General features: G+C 35.7%; 1 protein-coding gene across 17 annotated transcripts in view; it reads left to right on the top strand.

Annotated features, from left to right (window-relative positions):
• Nucleotides 1-2,050: 2,050 nt before the first annotated feature.
• Nucleotides 2,051-22,291, top strand: part of lima1b (LIM domain and actin binding 1b) — a 51,615-nt gene continuing 31,374 nt past the window's right edge. For 13 of the 17 annotated variants that reach the window (XM_052569367.1, XM_052569364.1, XM_052569365.1 and 10 more), the window contains exons 1-4: nucleotides 2,078-2,230; nucleotides 15,260-15,383; nucleotides 19,106-19,151; nucleotides 20,887-21,213. In XM_052569367.1, the coding sequence (XP_052425327.1) occupies nucleotides 15,262-15,383; nucleotides 19,106-19,151; nucleotides 20,887-21,213 (495 nt within the window). In that variant the 5' untranslated portion in view covers nucleotides 2,078-2,230; nucleotides 15,260-15,261. Of the gene's footprint in view, nucleotides 2,231-15,259; nucleotides 15,384-19,105; nucleotides 19,152-19,756; nucleotides 19,914-20,886; nucleotides 21,214-22,291 lie in introns of those variants that run through there. The other 4 variants (XM_052569357.1, XM_052569362.1, XM_052569360.1 and 1 more) reach the window with 4 other exon arrangements.

Genomic DNA, 22,291 nt, shown 5'->3' with positions numbered 1-22,291 from the left:
CATAAACATGCCCGTATTCGATTCTAGTCATAGCACCATCTGTTGGTAACAGGAAGTGGTATTTTTAAAACTGTTATTCACTATTTGCAACACAGTAAAATATGCCATTGTGTGCTAATCATGCTAGAAATATTTTCAAACATTCTAGCAACACTTACTATGTGCTAAATGATGCTATTAATACTATGAAACAGGAAGTTGTTGTAACTCATGCATACAATTCCCAATCTGACCCAAACATCAAATGTTTTATAAGAGTACTGGCCTGAACACAACTAAAGGCCAATATTCAATTATAAGTATAGCGCCGCCTGCTGCCAACAGGAAATGATATATCTAAGTATACTAAGTATACCAAGCAAATTAAGTTATATTTTCATTTATATATATATATATATATATATATATATATATATATATATATATATATATATATATATATATATATATACTGTATCACCTGTAAAATTATTATGAATGAATTTTGCTCTGAATTTAAACAATTTTGGCAAATAGAGCAGGACAAGAACCAAAAGAAGCATACCAGGATTGTTCAGAGACTGTTATCACTAACTGCCCTGATAAGCACATCATATCCCCCTGGATTCATTTATCGTAGAGATGCATGGAATATTGTAGCATTAGTTTATTTCACCAGTTCTCTCATAACACCAAGGATATATTTGCAGAGTTCAGATTAATTCAATTTCTTTACCCTTTTGTAGGTTCAATCTCATGGAGGGGTGGCTAAAAGGAATAGTGAAGGTCTGGAACAGACAGGCAGGAGGAGGTTCTGGAGGTGGAAGGATGACTGGGAGAAGGATGACTAGATTCCCAGGGAATGATGGAGGGAGGAGCCATCTCTGGGTCAGGAGTGGGACAGGTGTGTTCGTCCAATGTTTTCATTGTAGTGGTCAGATATTCTGTCATGATTTACTGTTGTCGATGAACATGCAAAAAGATGATGAAGAAGGTTTAACATTCTTTAAGAAATCCATACAACGATAAATCCAACATACAGGATGGTTAGTGACACATGTTGCATCTGTAATTGACAGTGACAGTTACATCTGTAATTACACTGTTGATTCTACCTCTATCCTTTAAACCTAACCAGACCACCAGACCTGTCCCTAAATTGACACATAATTTACACATAAGATACGTAATATGAAGTAGGACCGAATTTTGTAACTTTACATCAGATTATTCCTCAAACTTCATCTTTAATTAACCAGCAGGGAATTACATATTCATAAGTGTCCATCCCTGACAGATGGCCTGAGACACATGCACAGTACTGAGGTTCTGTTTTTAAATCTTTCTTATGTAACACACCTGATTCAGATCATCACCTCATTAGGAGTGAGATCCATGAACTTAACCAAGAGTGTCAGATAAGAGAGACATAAAAAATGTTCAGAACATTGGTACCCCAGGACTGGAAGTGAAATCTGGAAGTGAGTTAAGTACCTCTGTGAAATTTCTAGTGTCTCGGAACAGAACACAATTAAGCACTCAGTATAGTAGTGACATTCATATTTAGTTGCTGTATGTGTGTGTGTGTGTGTGTGTGTGTGTGTGTGTAGCCCATGACATTTTTTGTTTGACATGTTTTTTTAACACTCTAATTAAAGGTTTTAGAGGTCCTGCTTTTACAATAAAAGGAAGGGAAAAGGCAATGGATACTGTACTGAAACATGGATTTGTGTATCTGTCTTTTTTTCTTGGTAAGCTTAATATATTGAATTGAAAGCAAAAAAAAGAAAAAAGGCCACAGTGCATTTCAACCCTCAGTTGAAAGCTTACACTTTACATATAGAAAGTCTCAGTCATCTCCGTTACTGTTTGACTTGACTTGTTCAGTTACCTCATTTGCAAAGAAAGTAGATACTCCAGGAATAATAGAAGTGCACACACACACCCATTCAAAACACACCTGCCAGGTGACATGCAATGCCTGGGTGCACTGGTGCATATTGTCACATGATAACAGCTCCACCATTACTGGTGGACCTTTCTCCAGACTCCACCCCTTGTAAAGTCACATGGGACAAACTCCTGCACAAGCACAAGGAGTGTCAGATATCACATAGTTTTCTCTAGAATCAGGTGACACATTGAAAGTCTGTTGTGAGTATTCATAATCGAAACTTGTTGGCTAGATTAAGAAAAGACATTAATGTCCAAAACCTTTGAAGACAGGAGGGACTACATTTGAATTATAGAGGTGGGTCTGTATTCATTGATCTGTGAAGAATGTAGATGATCGTCTAAAATGTGTTTTTCATTGACAAAAGAGGCAGCTGTTAAATTGACAAATTAATGAGATTATACTTTTGTTTTAAACACTGCATTTGTCAGACGTAAATGTAAAATGTACAGTAGTGTTTGAAGAGGGAGTTAAAAAGCTCTTTTGTCTGCCGGTGCTCACCAGTTGGCTGAAGATCCAGTTTGACTACCTGACCTTTCTAGGAAGAAGGAAGTCTTTGTGACATGTCATATCTTAGTGTCGTTGAATGTCGCAAAACTTGATAGACTAACATGCAAATAATAAAAATAAAAAAAAATAATTATAATCAATTGTTTTATAAATAAAGTTTAGATTTTTTTTTTTTTTTTTTTTATTAAGTTAGTTACTATATTTAATTAAGAAAAACTATGAGGTCCTATTAATCTTATAAAGATTATTCCACTTGCACATTCTTTCACCTGCCAAGTGCTAAAACACTTTTGTTTTATTATAGACATTTATTTATTTTTACTTTAATTATTATTGGTATTTTAATCAAATGTCATAAATGTATGGTTTAGAATTTCTAATTGTGTTGGCTAGATGGTTTTTTGTGCATATTCCAGTATAAACTTTAATAATTTTCGATTGTTTAATAATCTTATAATCCACCCAAATATGAAAAACCTGTCAACGTTTACTTACCGTATTACTATTCCAAAAGCATATGACTATTAAGATTAAGATAAAAAAAAAAAAAAAAAGATATTTCTACTTTAAAATATTCCTTCATCTTTTTTCGATCATACATTTAATTAACACAAACCCTTTGTGCATATTAATTACATAGTAGCTAAATATAATCCATTTGAACCAAGTTGTTTAATCCAAGTCTTCCAAAGAAACAAAATTTATGAACAGATTTAATTTAGGCTTTTATTTATATATAAACGCTGATCAATATATATATATATATATATATATATATATATATATATATATATATATATATATATATGTATATATATACACACACACATACACATACATTTAATATGGTAAAAATGGAAGCCTAACTGTACTTAATTAAAATACGTAAACATATAAAGTGATTGTGCTTCTTTAGAAGAGATTAAAGAGATGAACTACAACATTAATAGCATGTATGTACATAAATTTAGCATGTACATGTACTGTATATACATGAAACATTAAAGGGTTAGTTCACCCAAAATTTAAATTAGCCATTCTAATCCAGCATCCAGGTCATCCTAGATGTATATGACTTTCTTCTTTCTACCAGTCGGAGTTATATTAAATATAGATTTTGATCTTTCAAGCGGTTTAATGCCACTCAGCGGGTGTTGCAGTGCTTCAGTCCAAAATAAGTTAAATAAAAAGCACACATCCTTTATAAAAAGTGTCTCACACAGCTCAGGGGGGTGAACAAAGTCCTCCTTTAGTTAATCGATGCATTTTTGTTAGAAAAATATCCATATTCTAAGTGTAATAATCACTTTAATCCCTAAACTAACCTTTTAAGTCTATTAATGGCAATACTGTCTGGAGGAGTTATTTGGACACTCTCTGAGAAGAAGGAAAAAAAAGTACAATAGATGCCACTGGACCAGTAACCTTTCAAAAGATATGTCTTTGTGCATTATTTATTCCTAATCACTGACAGCTGATGGTTTTTGTACTTTTGGGAGCATCTGAATATTTTGTATGCTCCATCCTGGTTACTATTTGATGCATATGACATCATATACTGGTATTCAGGTTGTTGTGTTTTTGATGATTCAGTTTTTAGTTATTTGCTGTGGTTATGTCAATCATTGCTAAGGAAGTTTATCAAAGTGTACGATCAAAGGTCATTATTTGCAGTACTAAAGGAAATGTGTCATCTGATATGCAAAATATGAATTAGACAAAAAGTAATCCATCATTTCCTTTTAAAAGTTGTGATGAATATGTTTATCATTCTCAATTGAATTATTATTTAATAATAATCCAATCTGTTTACTAAATCACCCCTCCCCCATTATTATTTTTTGAGGATATTGTTATTCACTGTTCATTATTTGCCAAATTGTAGACTTTTATTTGATGTCTTTTATTGGCCATTGCTTTAGACTGGGCAAGTATGTGAGTGAGACTGGAAAGTATTTTCACTGCTTTGAAGCCAGGAAAGTCAGACATAAAATCACACAGAAAAAGTGCAAACTACAGAATATTAGGACACTGTGTATATGAAAGGTAAACTGGATAAATCACTTTCATGTTAGTATAATAAATATAATAAGGAACGGATAATGTACATCTAGGCGGTTGTTCTCGCAGAATAAACCCTGAGAGGGTGATCAGGACCCCGACACGAAGTGGCTTATAACATGGCTACTTGCCACATAAATAATTAGACACGAAATATTCATTTGAATTCAAATATTTGAATGCAAAGCTTCCGTGATGACAGCAGCTGTGAGACTAGCAAACTAAACAGATATTTAAGGCAAACGGTGCAGGCAAACCACGTATTACATAACATTTCACCACAAAATAATTAAGGCAATAAAATAATTAAGACGAAAAAAAAAATTAAAACCTTACCAGTTTGTTAGTTCTCTTATACTCCATTACAGCATACAAAATAATTGTAGCAAAATGGCAGCAGCTGGGTTTGTATAAAACGAGAGCTAGTCCACGATACCAGGATGATATAATGAAACAATTGTACACCATTTTAAATCAAGTTTTAGTATTTTATTAGCTAAACAAACGCAAAGCTTCCACCAAGAAAAAAAAATAGTTCAAGCAAGAGTACAGAGCCGACTGCTGTGTTATTCGCTTTTACAGGTTGTTATCCAGGGATAACATACCTTGGAATGTCACGACTGACCAATCAGAATCAAGTATTCCATAGAGCTGTGTAATAATGATAAATAACAACAACAACAATTTTTGCATGCACATATTAAATTTTTCAAATGCATTAATCCTGTTTTATAATTTGTACTATCTTGAAACTATATCATTCAGCAAGTAGCTTTTTATAGTTTTACTATATGATGTGTGTTTTAAATCTATGTTGATATGTAGCGTAAGGTTTACTCAAATGTTCACTCCAAAGGTCCCACCTCTCAAGTCAAAGTCCTCTGTGTCTCACTGTTAATAACTACTGTTCTTGTTGGTCTGGCTATGATTTTGTAATCCACCCAATGATGGCTTTAGATCAGTTGCTCTATTGGTTAAAATCTTCAAACTGTATACCCAAACAATAGCTTTATGTGCTTTACAGATGAATTTGAAGTCTTTATTTATTCAAGATAATCTTTGACTTGGTAATACAAGTTAATGATCCGATTCGTGAACAGATGATTCTTTTGAGACAATCTTTTAAAATAATCATTTATTTTGTTGAACGCAACCAGTGTGGAAACCAATGGTTCACAAACTTTATAGATCTGAGGTGCAGGGCTCGTAAAATAACTAGCCAGATGTCCTGGGGCTATTGTGTTTTCCAGTCGGGTTCCAAAACATATCACCGCTCTGCCCGATGGGCTATCGTGAATAGTGATGTAAAATTCCTAACTTGATTTGCGTTGTTCATTTGCTTGAAGTTGTGAAATTGATCGTATTTGCACTTGTTGCACTTGTTTCTAAATCTTGTAGATAGCGTTTTAAACAATTCGCGCACGTTCGGAGCTTATCGTAACTTCTGAATGAACACATACACACACAATTATCTCAAAATAATTGTCTCTGCAAGTATTCTCGTACACACGGTTATGTTTTAAGTGAACATATACAGAGGCCTGCTGCTCAGAGAAATTTGCTGTGCCTGGATAAACCTGTCCCTCTCTCTCTTTAAATTAGATGACGTGTAAGGGGAAGTGTTTCAAGATATCCAATGGAGTAGACCAAACTAATCAGGGAGGGAGGGCAAAACATTCATGCAAACAAAACACACTCCTTGTCGGCTGTGCCATCGACTCACCATTTGCATAGAAAAGAGGTATAATATAAGGATTTCCGTCATCATATATATATATATATATATATATATATATATATATATATATATATATATATATATATATATATATATATATATAGTGACGGGGTGAATAATAATTTAAAAACGTATTTAAAAATCATATACAAATGCTGTGTAGTCCATAACAGCCAGTTTTACTCACTGAAATATTTATTCGTCATAAAATTATTACTTCATAATTGTATTAGAGTCTTACACACATGCTATTCAGTTAATAGAGTCATGCATAATTTAGAGTGATGACTGTTATTATAAGAGTTGCTTGAAGGAGCACAGGAGATGTACATAACATGATCTTGACCCTTAAGAAACTTTCATTAATGCTGTCACGTAACAAATCTGTCCAAATATAAAATTAAATGAATAGCTAATTGCTACATTGAAATAAAAATGTAAAGACTGCACAGCTATTATTACTAAATAATTGGGAATTATGTAAAAATATAAAAACTGTGCACATTTCATTTATCTATTATAACATTTATGTAGTTTTGTTTGCTTGGCTGTTGCCTTAAAAAAGTCCAGAAATTTGGCAAGTTGTCCGTCAGGTATAATTTTTAATTATATGATGTCATTACCATGTCGTCAGCCAGTTACTGCACTGCTGATCATGGTTTTGAGTATCGATACATAACCCCTTTTAAACCACACCATGAATGCACAATTATCTTAGATAACTCAATCCAGCCTTACTAATCATCAACAACAGGTACGTTCGAGAAAACTAATTAGCCAGATCCTGATTAGCGCAATGATATCATCTTTGATGTGTCATTTGATCTCGGATGTAATAAGAGACGTACGAAGAATGGGCCCCAGGTCTGCTGTTGCCATCTCCACAATCATCTCGCCTTGTGATTGCTGTCTGAACTCCTCACACGGGGTCCCCCTGGTGGTGGGGGGTCCTATGCAGGTGCTTATATTGCTTATAGGGCTTGGGCATTGCGTTGCATTCTGGGACAAGTCGACAAGAAGAAGCAGAGTTGGGAGAAAGGGATATGCTAAATAGGGATGCCACGGACCGGTATGTGGACAATATCGGCACTATTAACATTTTGGATCCATATAAAATTTCCAAAGAAAAAGTGGAGCACCGACGACGACTTGCTGCCGCACTTTTGCATTACAGATATCTTCAGCTACCTTGTTTGTTTTGTGAGCGCCTACACTTCAGAACAGTTCTGATGCTACACATCATTGGAGTCTCATGTGTGGTTCACAAACAGATGGGTTTAGGAGCTGCAGATCATAAAAAAAAAAAAAACAGTACAGTAATCCGGACAAAGGTGAGCTGTGGTCCACCTAGCTGCTAGTTTAGTAACCATTTGTTCTAAGAACCATCCACACATCGACTTTTAACTATGTGTTTAAAAATTGTAGTTAGTAGCTGTCAACCCTCCCATTTTTTTTTCAGGGTTCTCACGTATTTGAGCTCTTTTCCCGCTGTCTTCCCGTTTTAGTATTTTCCTCTAAAATATCCCGTTAGCCCTTCCATCGGACCTGTCAGTCTATGTACTGTTGTCCTGTTACAACCCTCTTGCCCTTCTAGCGAAACTTAGCGTGGCGTTGGGCTTTTTAAGATAGCATGGTTGTTGTGAGAGCACGATCTCATGCCAATCTGTAAGCAAAGTCATGTCAGACCTAGCATCACAACTAGCTTAACTAGCTTAACGTTAATGATTTTTTGATGTCAGCAGAGGGATAACAACAGAAAGATTAATGTTAAAATTTCCCCATATTTTGGATGAGTAACCATGGAAATGTCCCTTATGTTCAATGTTGACTTAAGCTATATAAAGTAAATATTCAGATGTTATGGTCTCCGTGGTCGCGCCTCCAAGCAGGAAAGCGGTGGAAAGTTAATCCATTCAAATTTTTTCCCCCATGGTGATTATGTGTTGCGCTATTACACCCCACAGTACAGCAATGGTTGACCATGGTTGAAATAGATTTTTAATGAATCAAATTAAGACACACGGCTGAGAGGGAGTACGTCTTAACACTGCGCAGTAGTCCGAGTAGCAATAGAGGAGGCCATCAACATGGCAGGGCCTGCACAGTACACAGGTTAAATGTGCCGTATGAATGGGCACAGAAAGACAGAAAGATGCATGCTCACAAACACATGAATGCAATACACAGGAGCTATTCAGACTTGTAATGTTAGCTATCAGTATATATGTTTGTTTGTCCGTGTGTGTCTATATTTGGCACATGTGAACATTGTCACATTCCTTAGAGTAGATCTAATTTTCTGAATTGTAATTCAAAGAAATTTGAATTTGAAAAACAGTTAATGCATCCTGGCTGTTCTTCTACCCTGGTCAACAAACCCCTCTGTACTTAAGTCCTATTAACCTTTAGATGTAAAATCTTTTAAAACGTTTATTCAGAACTTATAAAGTAGGCTTTCTCAACATATAAAGACTAACTTTGCTGTTTTAGGTGTTCTGTTTTCAATCTTTGCTCTGTTTAAAATTCAAGAATAAAACTGTAATGTAAACATTTATACAGCTTCAGACACTTCAGATGTTTCCGTGTAGCAACAAAAACCCTTTTTACTGTTCGATAATAACACATATCACTCTTACTGTACTCATACTGTGGCATATTTCACAGTGATGTAATGTTTGTGCATCTCATGTTTCAAGTCAGGTAAAGCTGAAATGCTCTTCTAACTGATGTAACCTCAGTTTCCTGAGATATTGAACAAGTGTTGTGTTGATATGCTTATCAGTGATGCGCAGGTCAATGTATAAACAGCCCGCACCCGACCAATGGTTTCAATTAACCCGCCCGCAACTCGGACCGCAAAAAAATAAAAATAAAATATTGTACACAACCTGCTTCCTGACCTACATTTTTTTACAAAGTAGTACAATGGGTTGCCCCTTTATATTAATTTAATTACTTAAATATGCTATAGACTACAGGATAATAAGCGTTATGACCGCACACATAAGGCTTGCCACAAAGAACCGGTAATGATTATGAATGTGTCTAAATTAGCAAGGAGACATTTAATTGTTTAGTAATAAACTGGTGTTTTCTGTGTCCCTGCTAAGATGAAGTTGACATTGCGGACTCGCCATGAACGCCATAGAGAAATGCACATTTCATATGGATTACATAATAAGAGAGTAGCCTATTTAATTTGATTTGAATATATTTGTTTAAAACTTACTTGGACTTACTTACTTTAGACATTTCAAGCTTTCTGTAATATATTGCCTATATTTCTTTTTAAACCCACCGACTAAAAGATTAAGGCACTACCCGATCCAAAATATCACCCAAAGTTTCTACAGCTTTTTTCTTAGCTATTTCAGAATCTGGAAAAATTACTGGGTCAAACTTGTTACTGCAGTCGGTAGAGAGATATGCAGCCATGTCGCTTCACGTCGTATTCTTCACCATGTCCCATAGAAAAACTGCTTTTGCATAAAATGCAAAAAGCTCTCTCTGCTTCGCCATCTACAGGTCTTAACCAAGAGTAAATTGTGGTCCATTCGCTATTAAAAGTGCATCTTCTCTTTTTCGTGGCCACACTGGCCATGACTGCTTAACCTGACCTAACAGCGCGCACGCACTCCTATTTGAGATTGTTGACAATGTTGAGGAGACATTCGTACACCAGTCAACAGTTTGATTGACGTACGACTGAGCCTATCGGCTAACTCTTTTATTGCTCTCCTCTGAACTATTGGACATAAGTTAACACTACACCTAAGGATGTTTCCGTGTATTTATTAGGCAGGGTTGAATGAAAAAGCAGGACAGATGCTGAATTTGCGTGAGGCGGGACAAAGGGTAAAATTGCTGTACAGTACAATGTAAAGTGAGACAGGTGGTCACTCTATAATCGCACCAGTTATTCAGCCAATAAAGTGTAGGCCTATGTATTTCAAAATTGTGTCTAGTACTATATAAATTACAAAGGTTTAATTGGCATCTTTATTTCAAACGACTCGACTGACCGCAACCCGAATATCATTAAAAATATTTTTGGTTAACTCGTAACCGTGGGTAACCACGGTGACTGCAGTGACCGCAGGCGTCTGCTCATTTCGGATCAACCCGCGCATCACTGATGCTTATGGAGAAACTCATGTTTACTCTGATACTGACGCCTGATTTTTTCACGCCCGTGTAGATGCATTTCATCAGAATTGTTCAAATGATAGCGACTGTCATCAACTCACATGCAGCCTTATAGCACAGCAGCCTACAAAATGCTGGTTCACTTATCTCTGGGAACCAAGATTATTTCAGTAACCAGGTCTCTCCCATTGATATGCTTATAGGAAACACATTCAATAGTGTCATGCTATAAGCAAGTTTAGAGAAGCCATCCTGGCAGCTGCGCAAATATCACCTACAGAAACTCCACTGGACCATGCTCAGGAGAAAGCCATTCCTCTGGTGGAATGGGCCCTCACTCCAATAGGATACTGTAAGCTCACTGAGATGTAAACCAAGGCTGCAGTGTCAACTATTCAGCAGGATGGTCTCTGCTTCATATCCTTTATAGTGGCTTCTGAAGCATACTAGAGCTGCTCTAAATGCCAGAAGTGGCTAGAGCACTCTACTTATATTCTAAGAGCCTGAACCAGGCAAAGTAAATTGCTTTTGGTTAGCAAGAGCTAGAGGGGTGATGACTTGTGCTCTGGACAGAGTGGAGAACACTTTAGACAGATAGCTGTGTCTTGGTTTGAAGGCCCAAACTAACATGGATGGCATAATAATAATAATAATAATAATAATAATAATAATAATAATAATAATAATAACTTACATTTAAATAGTGCATTTAAATAGTGCTTTACATAGAGGGGGGGGGGGGTCTCCTCAACCACCACCAGCGTGCAGCATCCGTGTGGTATACTAGTTAGAAATTATTAACCACTTGATGGTAAAGAGGTATTTTTTAGGTATTGTAGACTCCAAAATATTATTAATCACCCTTACAGACAGCTGTAAAGACTCCCAAGAAGGAGTCAAAAATGAAGGATCATGCCCCTTGCTTGAGGGAGGCAGTTTTCATCTTTTCCACTTCTTGGTTCAGTCTGCCTGGCACATGAAAAAGTTTTTAGGGCTAGAAAATATGTCATCATCTCAAGAAGCTGATGTTACGCCATTGCTCCAGGCTGGACCAAGAGCCCTTCTACAGTTGGATGCATCTATCATGGCAACCTTCCTTCTGGAGCTCAGTCCCAATGGGAAGCCTGTCTGAAACAGGTGAAATGCCTTCCAAAGAACCACAGCGGTGGGTTACCTTGAAGCAAAGTTGTCCCAGGCACAATGGATGGGCCACATGTAAAGCAGGCCCATCAGAATCACAGAGGAGGCAGCTGACACGAGGCAGATCGTCCTCTGGAAGACTCTGGGGGGTATGTGTGAGACATCCTGAATCTGATGCTGATGGCCACTGAATTGTTAGTGAACTTTTCAGCGTAATTCAGGGCTGCATCTGGGCTGAGTCAAACTCATTGATGCAACATTTGAAACAATGGCAAGCATGGACATTTGCTCTTAGGAAATGCTCTTCGAGATCACTGGATGGCCTTATGGGAAGCACTGATGAGAGGCATTCTTCCGCTGCCAAGGCTTGCCAGTAGTGAGTTCAGGAATTTGGGGATGGAGAGGATGACATAGAATACATCTTGAGATGCAATTGAGATACTGCAACATTGTAACATTCATTGTAAAATCAGCTTAAAATTCTGAGCTTGGCTTGGCTTAAGTCATCCTTTGTCAAAGAACCACAGTATACAAAGGGAAATATGGGAAATCATTCAACAAGACACTCACAGTACATAATGATTATTTTCTAGTCATTGAATGTACAGTACAATATCCGTACACTTGTTATTTGAATGAATGCAACTGATGATGTCTACTAAGGTTACAGACATGAATACAAATGGTTGTTCCCTCAAAAAGTGCATTATATAATGATGTGGGTGACACATCTGGGGAATTTTACACTAGTAGGTCAGCTACATACTTTAGTTCGGTTTTAATGACAACATTGAACTGTGTTCTTAGAGCAAGAGTGTCATGGGGCAAGTTGTTCAATTCAATTCAAGCTTATTTGTATAGCGCTTTTTACAAAACAAATCGTTACAAAGCAACTTTAGAGAAAATTATGATTCTACAATATTTAGTAGTAGCTAGTAGTTTGTGCACATTTGACAAGATTTTAGAAAAAATAAAAATAATAATAATAATACAAGACGTAGTCAGCTAGACGATGAACTATCAATATTATTAATTAAGTTATTATATGATGCAGTCACACATTTAGAAATAATTGTTAGTTCTGTTTGTTGATTCAGGGTTAGCATCATCTGAGGTCCTCTGAGGGTCAGCATCATCTCTTCTCAGGTGTTCTGGATCCAGACTGGAGCTTGTGTAAATTCTAGTTACCACGGGATGTAAATCCCGGGGCGAAACATAGAAACAAAATAGAGACATCATTAGCATAGCTGCTGATCCAACAAAGTAAAATTAGTTTAACCCAAGCTAATGAATAAAAATGCACCTTTGATCAGATGCAACTACACTCACAATTTAAAAGATACATTATTCGAATGCTTGGCGAAAGAGATGTGTTTTTAATCTAGATTTAAACAGAGAGAGTGTGTCTGAACCCCGAACATTATCAGGAAGGCTATTCCAGAGTTTGGGAGCCAAATGTGAGAAAGCTCTACCTCCTTTAGTGGACTTTGCTATCCTAGGAACTACCAAAAGTCCAGCGTATTGTGACCTTAGGGTGCGTGATGGGTTGTAGCGTGGTAGACGGCTAGTTAGGTACGCAGTAGCTAAACCATTTAGGGCCTTATAGGTAAGTAATGATAATTTGTAACTGATACGGAACTTAATAGGTAGCCAGTGCAGAGACTGTAAAATTGGGGTAATATGATCATATTTTCTTGACCTCGTAAGGACTCTAGCTGCTGCATTTTGGACTACATGTAGCTTGTTTATTGACGAAGCAGGACAACCACCTAGAAGTGCATTACAATAGTCCAGTCTAGAGGTCATGAATGCATGAACTAGCTTTTCTGCATCAGAAACAGATAACATGTTTCGTAGCTTGGCAATGTTTCTAAGATGGAAGAATGCAGTTTTTGTAACATTGGAAATATGATTTTCAAAAGACAAATTGCTGTCTAATATAACACCCAGATTTCTGACTGTAGAGGAAGTAACAGTACATCTGTCTAGTTGCAGATTGTAATCTACAAGATTCTGTGTAGTGTTTTTTTGTCCAATAATTAGTATCTCTGTCTTATCCGAATTTAATTGGAGAAAATTATTTGTCATCCATTCTTTTACATTTTTAACACACTCTGTTAGCTTAGATAATTGGGAAGTTTCATCTGGTCTCGTTGAGATATATAGCTGAGTATCATCAGCATAACAGTGGAAGCTAATTCCATATTTTCTAATAATATTACCAAGGGGCAACATGTATATTGAAAATAGAAGGGGACCTAGGACGGATCCTTGTGGCACTCCATATTTTACTGATGATAAATGAGATGACTCCCCATTTAAATAAACAAAATGGTAGCGATCGGACAGGTAGGATCTAAACCATCTTAGAGCCTGCCCTTGAATACCTGTATAGTTTTGTAATCTATCTATGAGTATGTCATGATCTATGGTGTCGAACGCAGCACTAAGATCAAGTAAGACTAGAAATGAGATGCAGCCTTGATCTGACGCAAGGAGCAGGTCATTTGTAATTTTAACAAGTGCAGTTTCTGTGCTATGGTGGGGCCTAAAACCTGACTGAAATTCTTCATACAGATCATTCTTATGCAGCTTTCTCTAAAATTTTAGACATAAATGGAAGATTTGAAATAGGCCTATAATTTGCCAGTACACTAGGATCTAGTTTTGGTTTCTTAATAAGAGGCTTGATAACAGCCAGCTTGAATGGTTTTGGGATGTGACCTAAAGATAACGACGAGTTAATGATATTGAGAAGCGGTTCTTCGGCTACAGGTAACAGCTCTTTCAGTAATTTAGTGGGTACAGGATCTAATAAACATGTTGTTGGTTTAGATACAGTGATAAGTTTATTTAGCTCTTCCTGTCCTAGTTGTAGAGCACTGCAGTTTATCTTTGGGTGCGATGGATGAAATTGAAGTGTTAGACGCTGTAGAATCTACATTCGCTATTGTTTTTCTAATGTTATCTATTTTATCAGTGAAAAAATTCATAAAGTCATTACTATTTAACGTTGGTGGAATATTTGAATCAGGTGGCGTCTGGTAATTTGTTAACTTAGCCACTGTGCTAAATAAAAACCTTGGATTGTTTTGGTTATTTTCAATGAGTTTGTGTATATGCTCTGCTCTAGCAGTTTTTAGAGCCTGTCTATAGCTGGACATACTGTTTTTCCATGCAATTCTAAAAATTTCTAAGTTAGTTTTTCTCCATTTGCATTCAAGACTACGAGTTTCTTTCTTGAGTGAGTGAGTATTACTGTTATACATACATACAAGTTGTCACATATTTCAAATATTAAAACACTGTTCATTCATTAGAACGTTAGGTATTGTGTATTCTATTAATTACCTGTAATTCGATCTAACTTTGCTATTTCTATACAGTGACTTTGTTGGAAGCAATCTCTATCTCGTTGCGTTTACAACTCATGTAATTGTGAATTGTAATTATGTATGCATATTATGGTTCTATTCTGTAGCCCAGGAGGGTTTGTCTTGCTGCTCTCCCAGCTCTGTCCAAGCATGGCTGCATGGACAGGCATGTTGAGTATTGTCCAAAACATAACCATACCGCCAACACTAACTGTATTCAATATAATTGTCATTAATATACTTGACGGAAGTGGTCCTGATTGAACAAAATTTTCTAATTTCTAAATGTTACCTTTTTCATATGTTTGCTATTCCAATAACTGTTTTGTGTTTCATATTTGATTTTCTTTTTGGCAGAGATGGATGTGGGGCCATTTAGCAGGAAACAGTGGGCTTCACAGTCTTTACGGATCACAGCCAAAGAGATCTCATTGGTTGGGAGCCGTGGCAAGAACAATGCCATCACTGAGCGCTTTTCCAAGTAAGTGATAATCATTTTTCTCTTCATATTATCAGTGCTTATCACATGACTATGGTAAAAGAAAAAAAAAGGCCTTTATTTGTAAAGAAAATTTTGATGGTCATGTGAATTTTTGATGGTCACACAGTAGGGACGCATGATTAATTGGATGTGATTGTCATGCCCATTTTGTCAGTAAATGCGGTTCTGTAATCAGCAGTATATCATCATCAAGTGCATTCAGGTGAAGCAGCATTTACTACACAGAGCCGTAGTTCAGTGACAAGTTATGAAAAAAACAAAAAAAAAAACAATTGCAGATGGTTTTATTTCACGATTAGGAATTCAAAGAATTGATTAGTTCATCTTTCGAGTCTTCGGGTTTGAGTCATTCCTTCATCACGTCACAGCTCAATAAACTAATTCTATGCTGTCTGAGCCAGAAAGAGAATTGATTATTTCACCATTCAAGTCCTCGGGTTTGAGTCGTTTGTTCATCACATGACAGCCCCATAAGCTAAACATATGATGTCTGAGACAGAAAGAGAATTGATTATTTCATCTTTCATTCTTTTGTCATGAGAAATTAATTTCCTTACAAATGGGTGCATAGTTATTATTATCATTATTATTTACTCTTACAGTAACATGATGCGTTTCTGGTCTCAAATTGTAGCTTTTTATTTCTTACAGCTTATAAATGTGTGAATTTCTGTCATGATGGTTATTCTCCATAACACTGAATGTAGTAACAAAGTTAATAACAATTTCTGGCTCAAACTGCATTGGTTAAGTATGGGGTTGTCACGTGATGAACGAATGACTCGAAAAATCCGAAGATTCAAATGAGGTGAACTAATTTCAGTACGGAACAGAAGGAAGTTGTGCATATGCGACTGAAAAAGGTATGCAACATGTTTTAAGCAATGATAAAGGCATTGCATTATAAATATACTTTATTATAATGAAAATAAAAGGGGCAAAATATATGTTGTCACAGTCCTCTGTTTATAAGTCACATTGAATCAATGAAAGCAGTTAAATCTTCTATTTATCCAGCTACCGCTATAGGCATTTCCATATAGGCATATTTGGGGAGCACCCTCTGGTTTTTGGTAGGGATGCACGATCATGATTTTTCATGGCCGATTCCAATATCGATTTTTTTTTTTACAAGCAAACTGGCCGATTCCGATAATGATTTCCAATTTTTTTATTTTATTTTAAGCAACAAACAAGAAAGAAGGAAAGTATGCATAAACAAGATGTTTATTTGGTATTTAATAGGCCAAACTGGCTTTTGGCTATTGAAAACAATAACCATAACCATATGAAATTAATGGCAGTAACTGCACAGTAAGTAGACTACATTCAGTACAAACATAGATGGTACAGACATCAGCCTTCAGCTTATGTTTTTGAATTGGGTTAAAACTACAGAGAACTGGCCTTAAATATAAAGATTAACTGTAACTATGTGATATTAAAGGCAACAAATGCATAGTTCTACAATCCAAACAACACAATCAACACACATTCAATGAGAGGTTTCTTAATCAGCATTCAGTATTTTAGTTTTTAAATTTGGTTTTAAATTTAAAAAAGGTTTTACCAGTGAGACTAATAAAAAGGATGCTATATAAATACATTTTCCAAAATGTTAAAATCAAATGGTAACACTTTAGAATAAGGTTCCATTAGCTAATGTTAGTAAATGTATTAATTAACATGAACAAACAATGAATAATACATTTATTACTGTATTTATTCATCTTGGTTCATGTTAGTTAATGAAAATACAGTTATTCATTGTTAGTTCATGGTAATTCACAGTGCATTAACTCATGTTAACAAGCACAACTTTTGATTTAAATAATGCATTAGTAAATGTTGAAATTAACATGAACTAAGACTTATAAATGCTGTAGAAGGATTGTTCTTGCTTAGTTCATGTTAACGAACGTAGTTAACTAACATTAACTAATGGAACCTTATTCTAAAGTGTTACCAATCAAATAATGTTGGTGCGAATAAAACAAAGATGCAAAGTGTTTCATTCATCCAATTAAACAAATAAAATAAAAATAGGGTAATGATTCACATCTATATTTTTTTACTTGATTCAATGAAAAATAAATAACTATTGTCTCAAGTTAAAAAATATAGATGTGAATCATTACCCTAAAAATTTTTAATTGGATGAATGAAACTTTTTTTCAGTGTGCTAAAGCAGGTGATTTTTAAATCAAATTAAGTCTATGTAATGTTAAGGTAAAATAAAAATAATCATCCTATACAGAACTGACGTTTACTTCAAAACTTTTCAAATTTTTCTAATGAAGCTTTACTGCTGATCACAAAACCATGCTTCACTGAAAGATACGCATGACAATCCCAGTTTCTGTCGAATAGCCATTTCGATTCCATTTCGATTAATCGTGCATCCCTATTGTGCAGCTTATCAGAAAAGCCACTGAAAAATCCTTTTGACGTTTTGTTTAACGAGGCTGATGCTAATTAAAAACAAACACAAAAGAATGACAACCTGGATTGCTAGTAGAATTGTAATTGATTAGCAATATGATGGAAATGGTCCAATCCAGTTTGAAAATGGTCATAACAGTAAAATACCAACACAACCACTGAATCTGGAATTAATAGATTTTTTTTTTTTTTTTTGTCAAAAATGGTCAGCCCAAGCATGATTTTTCTCATTTTAATGTGAATCCTATAACAATTGTTTAAAAAATAACAGCCAAAGGACTGGGAAATGGTTAAAATAGACAAACTTCCTATTTCATTTATAAATTTATGATTAAATAGTTAATACACTAAACTGACTTAATCACTTCAACAATTACTATTATTTTTTCAAAAGAAAATAAAGTTAATGGAGCGTCAGCTGCAGCAGCGGGTGTAAAACCAGCATCTGTACCATAAATTTGTCCACCAGATGGCCACAAAGTAAACTGTCCTGAAAAGCTTCAAGTGGGAAAATATTTTAACCAAACAGTGTAGAGGAAAGCTTTGCTTCTTCACAAAGCTTTTATTTGCCATCACTAGAGAACACAGTTATATATATATATATATATATATATATATATATATACACACACACACACACACACACACACACACACACACACACATATTCAGTTTTGCTGACACCATTCTAATGGCCTTCAAGTGAAAGCTGAAAGAAAGGAAAAATGAAAATGCTTGCTGCTAGTGCCAGTAGGGGGCAGCAATTTACCATATAAATTTAAATGAGCAACCATTATTTGTTCTTTCTTTGTTTTCAGCTCAGGGCAGTAAGCTTTGAATAACTAAGCAATGTCAATAGTCTGTTCCATTAAATGTATTGGTTTTTAATTATCTTGTATTGATATCAATATCCCCTGAGAATGACTTGATGCCACCACTTAGGCAGTTCTTCTTTTACTCAGGTGTGTGTTTAGTTTTACCTTAAGTGTAATCAAAGTGTTTTCAAAGAGGTTTCCAGCTTTCCCACATCTGATATTGATCAGACAAATATCAGATGTGTCAGATGGGTCAGGATACTACAACAGAGAAGTGTTTTGATTGAGAAATAGTGTCTATAGTTTTTGTCCATATTAAACCAAAAAAGAAAAGTGTATTCTGATGTCAATCATTTTTGTTTTAGTGATTGTAATTATGATACTTCACATTTACTCATACTTTTTTCTTTTTCTCCCCCCCCCCCCCTTTTCTTCTTTTTTCAGATATCAGAAAGCTGCTGAGGAGGCAAGTGCAGAGAAGAAAAAATCTGTAAGTTATACTGGTTTTACTATAATTGAATATGATGGAAACTGTTTGAAAAACTGTACTCTCCTTTACCTCATACAGTCTCTAGGTTGTATTTTGTTATATTAAAAAATATTTATGATAAATTAATTAACATTTCTATGTTTGTGTTTTACATGAAATGACATGAGGTGACATTAGATTTTTCATTTTTGGTTTAACTAATTCTTTGCACGTTTAAAACATCAGAATCAGTGCAAGACGTTATCTGTTTCAGTTCCTTAAGAAGGTTTGTCAGTTTAATGATAGGTGGTTTACTGTTAACTCCCAGTAGTAAATCATCAAATCACATCCGTTTAAAGGTCTCTATGTCCTGGTTGAAATATTTTCCTGTTTTTCCTCTTCCTCCCTCTCTCTCTCTCTCTCTCTCTCTCTCTCCTATGTGTGTGTGTTTATTTATTTATTTGTCTTCTTGAATTTTACAGCCTCATGTATCCTTATGAAATAGACAGGAAAGAGTAAACTTTCATCACATGTATCATTTCCTGTATGCAGGTTTCACTACAGGCGCCTTTTAATCACCCCCCCCCACACACACACACACACACATTCCTTTCACTTCTCTCTTTCCTTTCTTCATTTGGGCTGTTCAGTTGGGCGGGACTACTTCTTACAAGTTTCTTGCCTGCTGCACATCTGGTAAAGCTTTATCACTGATGTCCAACGCTCAAGGAACTCGGAGAAAGCAGAGCTGAGAAAAAACATAAAGAGTGTCCTGTCTACCAGGTCTTTTCTCGCATCTCCTACAACTTCTTTTTCTGGCATCTTGTTTCAGCATGGTTTCACAATGACTGTTGCATGAATGTAGTCCTCTGTCTATTGAGCCGTATTGACATGGAGTTGTGACGTTATGCAAAAGAAAAAAGTCATTCTATGTTTGAATTTTCTATTGGACAGCTGTAACTCTTATTAAACCCATCAGTATTGGTATTCTGCTTGACATTATGTCAGCGATTTAATACATTTCTAAATAAAAGTAAAAACAACAACTATCAAAAAAAAATTATTTGTGGATTATTGTACTAAAACAATGATTGATGAAATGATAGTTTTTTGGGTCAGCGTGTCATTATTGGATGTTATTTGGTGTTCTAGTAGTGATTCAATCTTGACTGTGTTTATGAGATGTTTTAAACAGCTGTTTTGAGTTTTCCTGGATTGTTGTAGTAGCCTCGTGTGGAGGTATTGTCCAATGTCTCGTCATGTTCAAACATTTGCCTGTTGCTATGGAGTTGCATTACACTGACACTTCTGTTCCAAACTAAATCGACTAAAATATTTCCATTCAGTAATTTTAATGCTTTAACAAACTTATTTCAGTTAGTTGTCAAGGAAACATTTTATTTATGTCAAGTTTTTAATCTTATATTTATATTTATTTCCGCTATATTTCAATAAACTAACTATTTATTTATTTGGATTAGTTTGATTTTACAACATAAAATATGAATGATATATGTAGTGAAGGAGAGGAGTATGCAATTGATAGCCCTTGAAGTAACACTTTGTCCATACCCTAGCCTAGCAACCACATAGCAACACCCTAACATTGTGACAAGCCCCACTTATTTTCTTATAGAACATGTAAAAGTAGTTGGAATTCACCACAGGTGTTTTGTTTATTTATTTATTTATTTAACTGTATGTTTGTAATTGTTGTAATGATCTCTACGTGATAATAATTTTAGCTCCTTCTCAGTCTGTTGACAGTGCACCTTTGTCCCTGCGATCAGGAAACCTGAGTGTACTGAAGAAACGCTGGGAACAGACACATCAGGAGAAATCTGCTCCCCAGCTGAGTGTGGCACCAATGAGACTGACGCCTCGGCCTGCTTCCTGCAAACCCAGCAATCCTCCAGAACCATCTGCTTCCTCCAGCAAGCTCACGCGACTGCCCAGCCTGACTCAAGAGTCAACCTCCCATGAAAGACCTAATGCGACTTCATCTGATCTATGTTCCCCTGCAGAGAAACCAGCCCTGCCCCTCAAAAACCTTAAAATGATGTTTGAAAAGGACAAAAGCAAGGTGAGATAGTCACATATGAATGTCATCAGGCTACCTCTCTCTGTACTCTCTATAGTTTACTTCTGGTTCGTTGTGGTAGGAAAAAAAAAACATTAAGTTGCATTTTTCACTCTTACATGGCCAGGCATAATATGGTTTTAAACGAATTATGATTATGATGGTATGATTCATTGAATTTACTAAAAAAAAAATATGGTAAGTGGTTGCAATCAAGGGCAATAACCAGGGCCAGTTCTAGGGTGAGTGGAGATCCGGGGCTTAGCCCAGAAAAATCCATTAAATATAAAATTTGGAATACAGAAATATGAAATTATGAAGAAAATTAGAATGATACTTTGCCACTAGGTGGCGGCATGCCACTGCCTTAATGATTGAGTCGGTCAGTCATTTAATCAATGGATTCGTTAGAAACGGATGATTCATTCAGAAAAAAAGTAAGCAACTGTTTTTATGAATGGGTCAGCGAATCATTTACTCAAGCAAATTTATTCAGTAAACACCGCTGTGTGGGCAGAGCACAACAACATGCTTTGTTTGGAACCATTTCCTTTGCGAAATATGTCTTTTTTTATTATCTTGTTTATTGCATTGTTGCCCTGACACGAAAATTATGCTGTAATATACTGTGCTAATCAAACATTATAACCGCTCTATGTGTGTGTGTGTGTGTGTGTGTGTGTGTCCTAAAGTGCTGCGCAACCGTTAACTGTTAATTGTTCAAAATGTAACGTTAAATCAGACACAATTTAAAACCGAAAAAGAAATATAATACTATGATTAAAATTTACAGATACCTGAAGCTGATGTATCTTGGCGTTCAAGTGTTACCTGTGGGTGTTTAACTTGCTCTTTTTGAAGAATTTTGAAATCTCTATTTTAATTTTCAAATAAATTGATCTAGTAAAATACTATATACCAACAAACCGCCTGCCTCCAAAAGATCTCATTTCATTGGCTGATCGTAAAGACGCTCATCGATGGTTGGCCAGTTTCCATGTCAGTCAGAAGCACTGACTCAGTGGGCGGTTTTCGTCGGGTGTGAATGAGAACGCGTAAATTGACAGACAATGTAGACCTG

The sequence above is a fragment of the Carassius gibelio genome, chromosome B11 (genome assembly GCF_023724105.1).
Source record: "Carassius gibelio isolate Cgi1373 ecotype wild population from Czech Republic chromosome B11, carGib1.2-hapl.c, whole genome shotgun sequence".
NCBI lineage: Eukaryota > Metazoa > Chordata > Actinopteri > Cypriniformes > Cyprinidae > Carassius > Carassius gibelio.
Note: the sequence above shows the minus strand (reverse complement) of the source record. Positions and strands in the feature narration are given on the sequence as shown.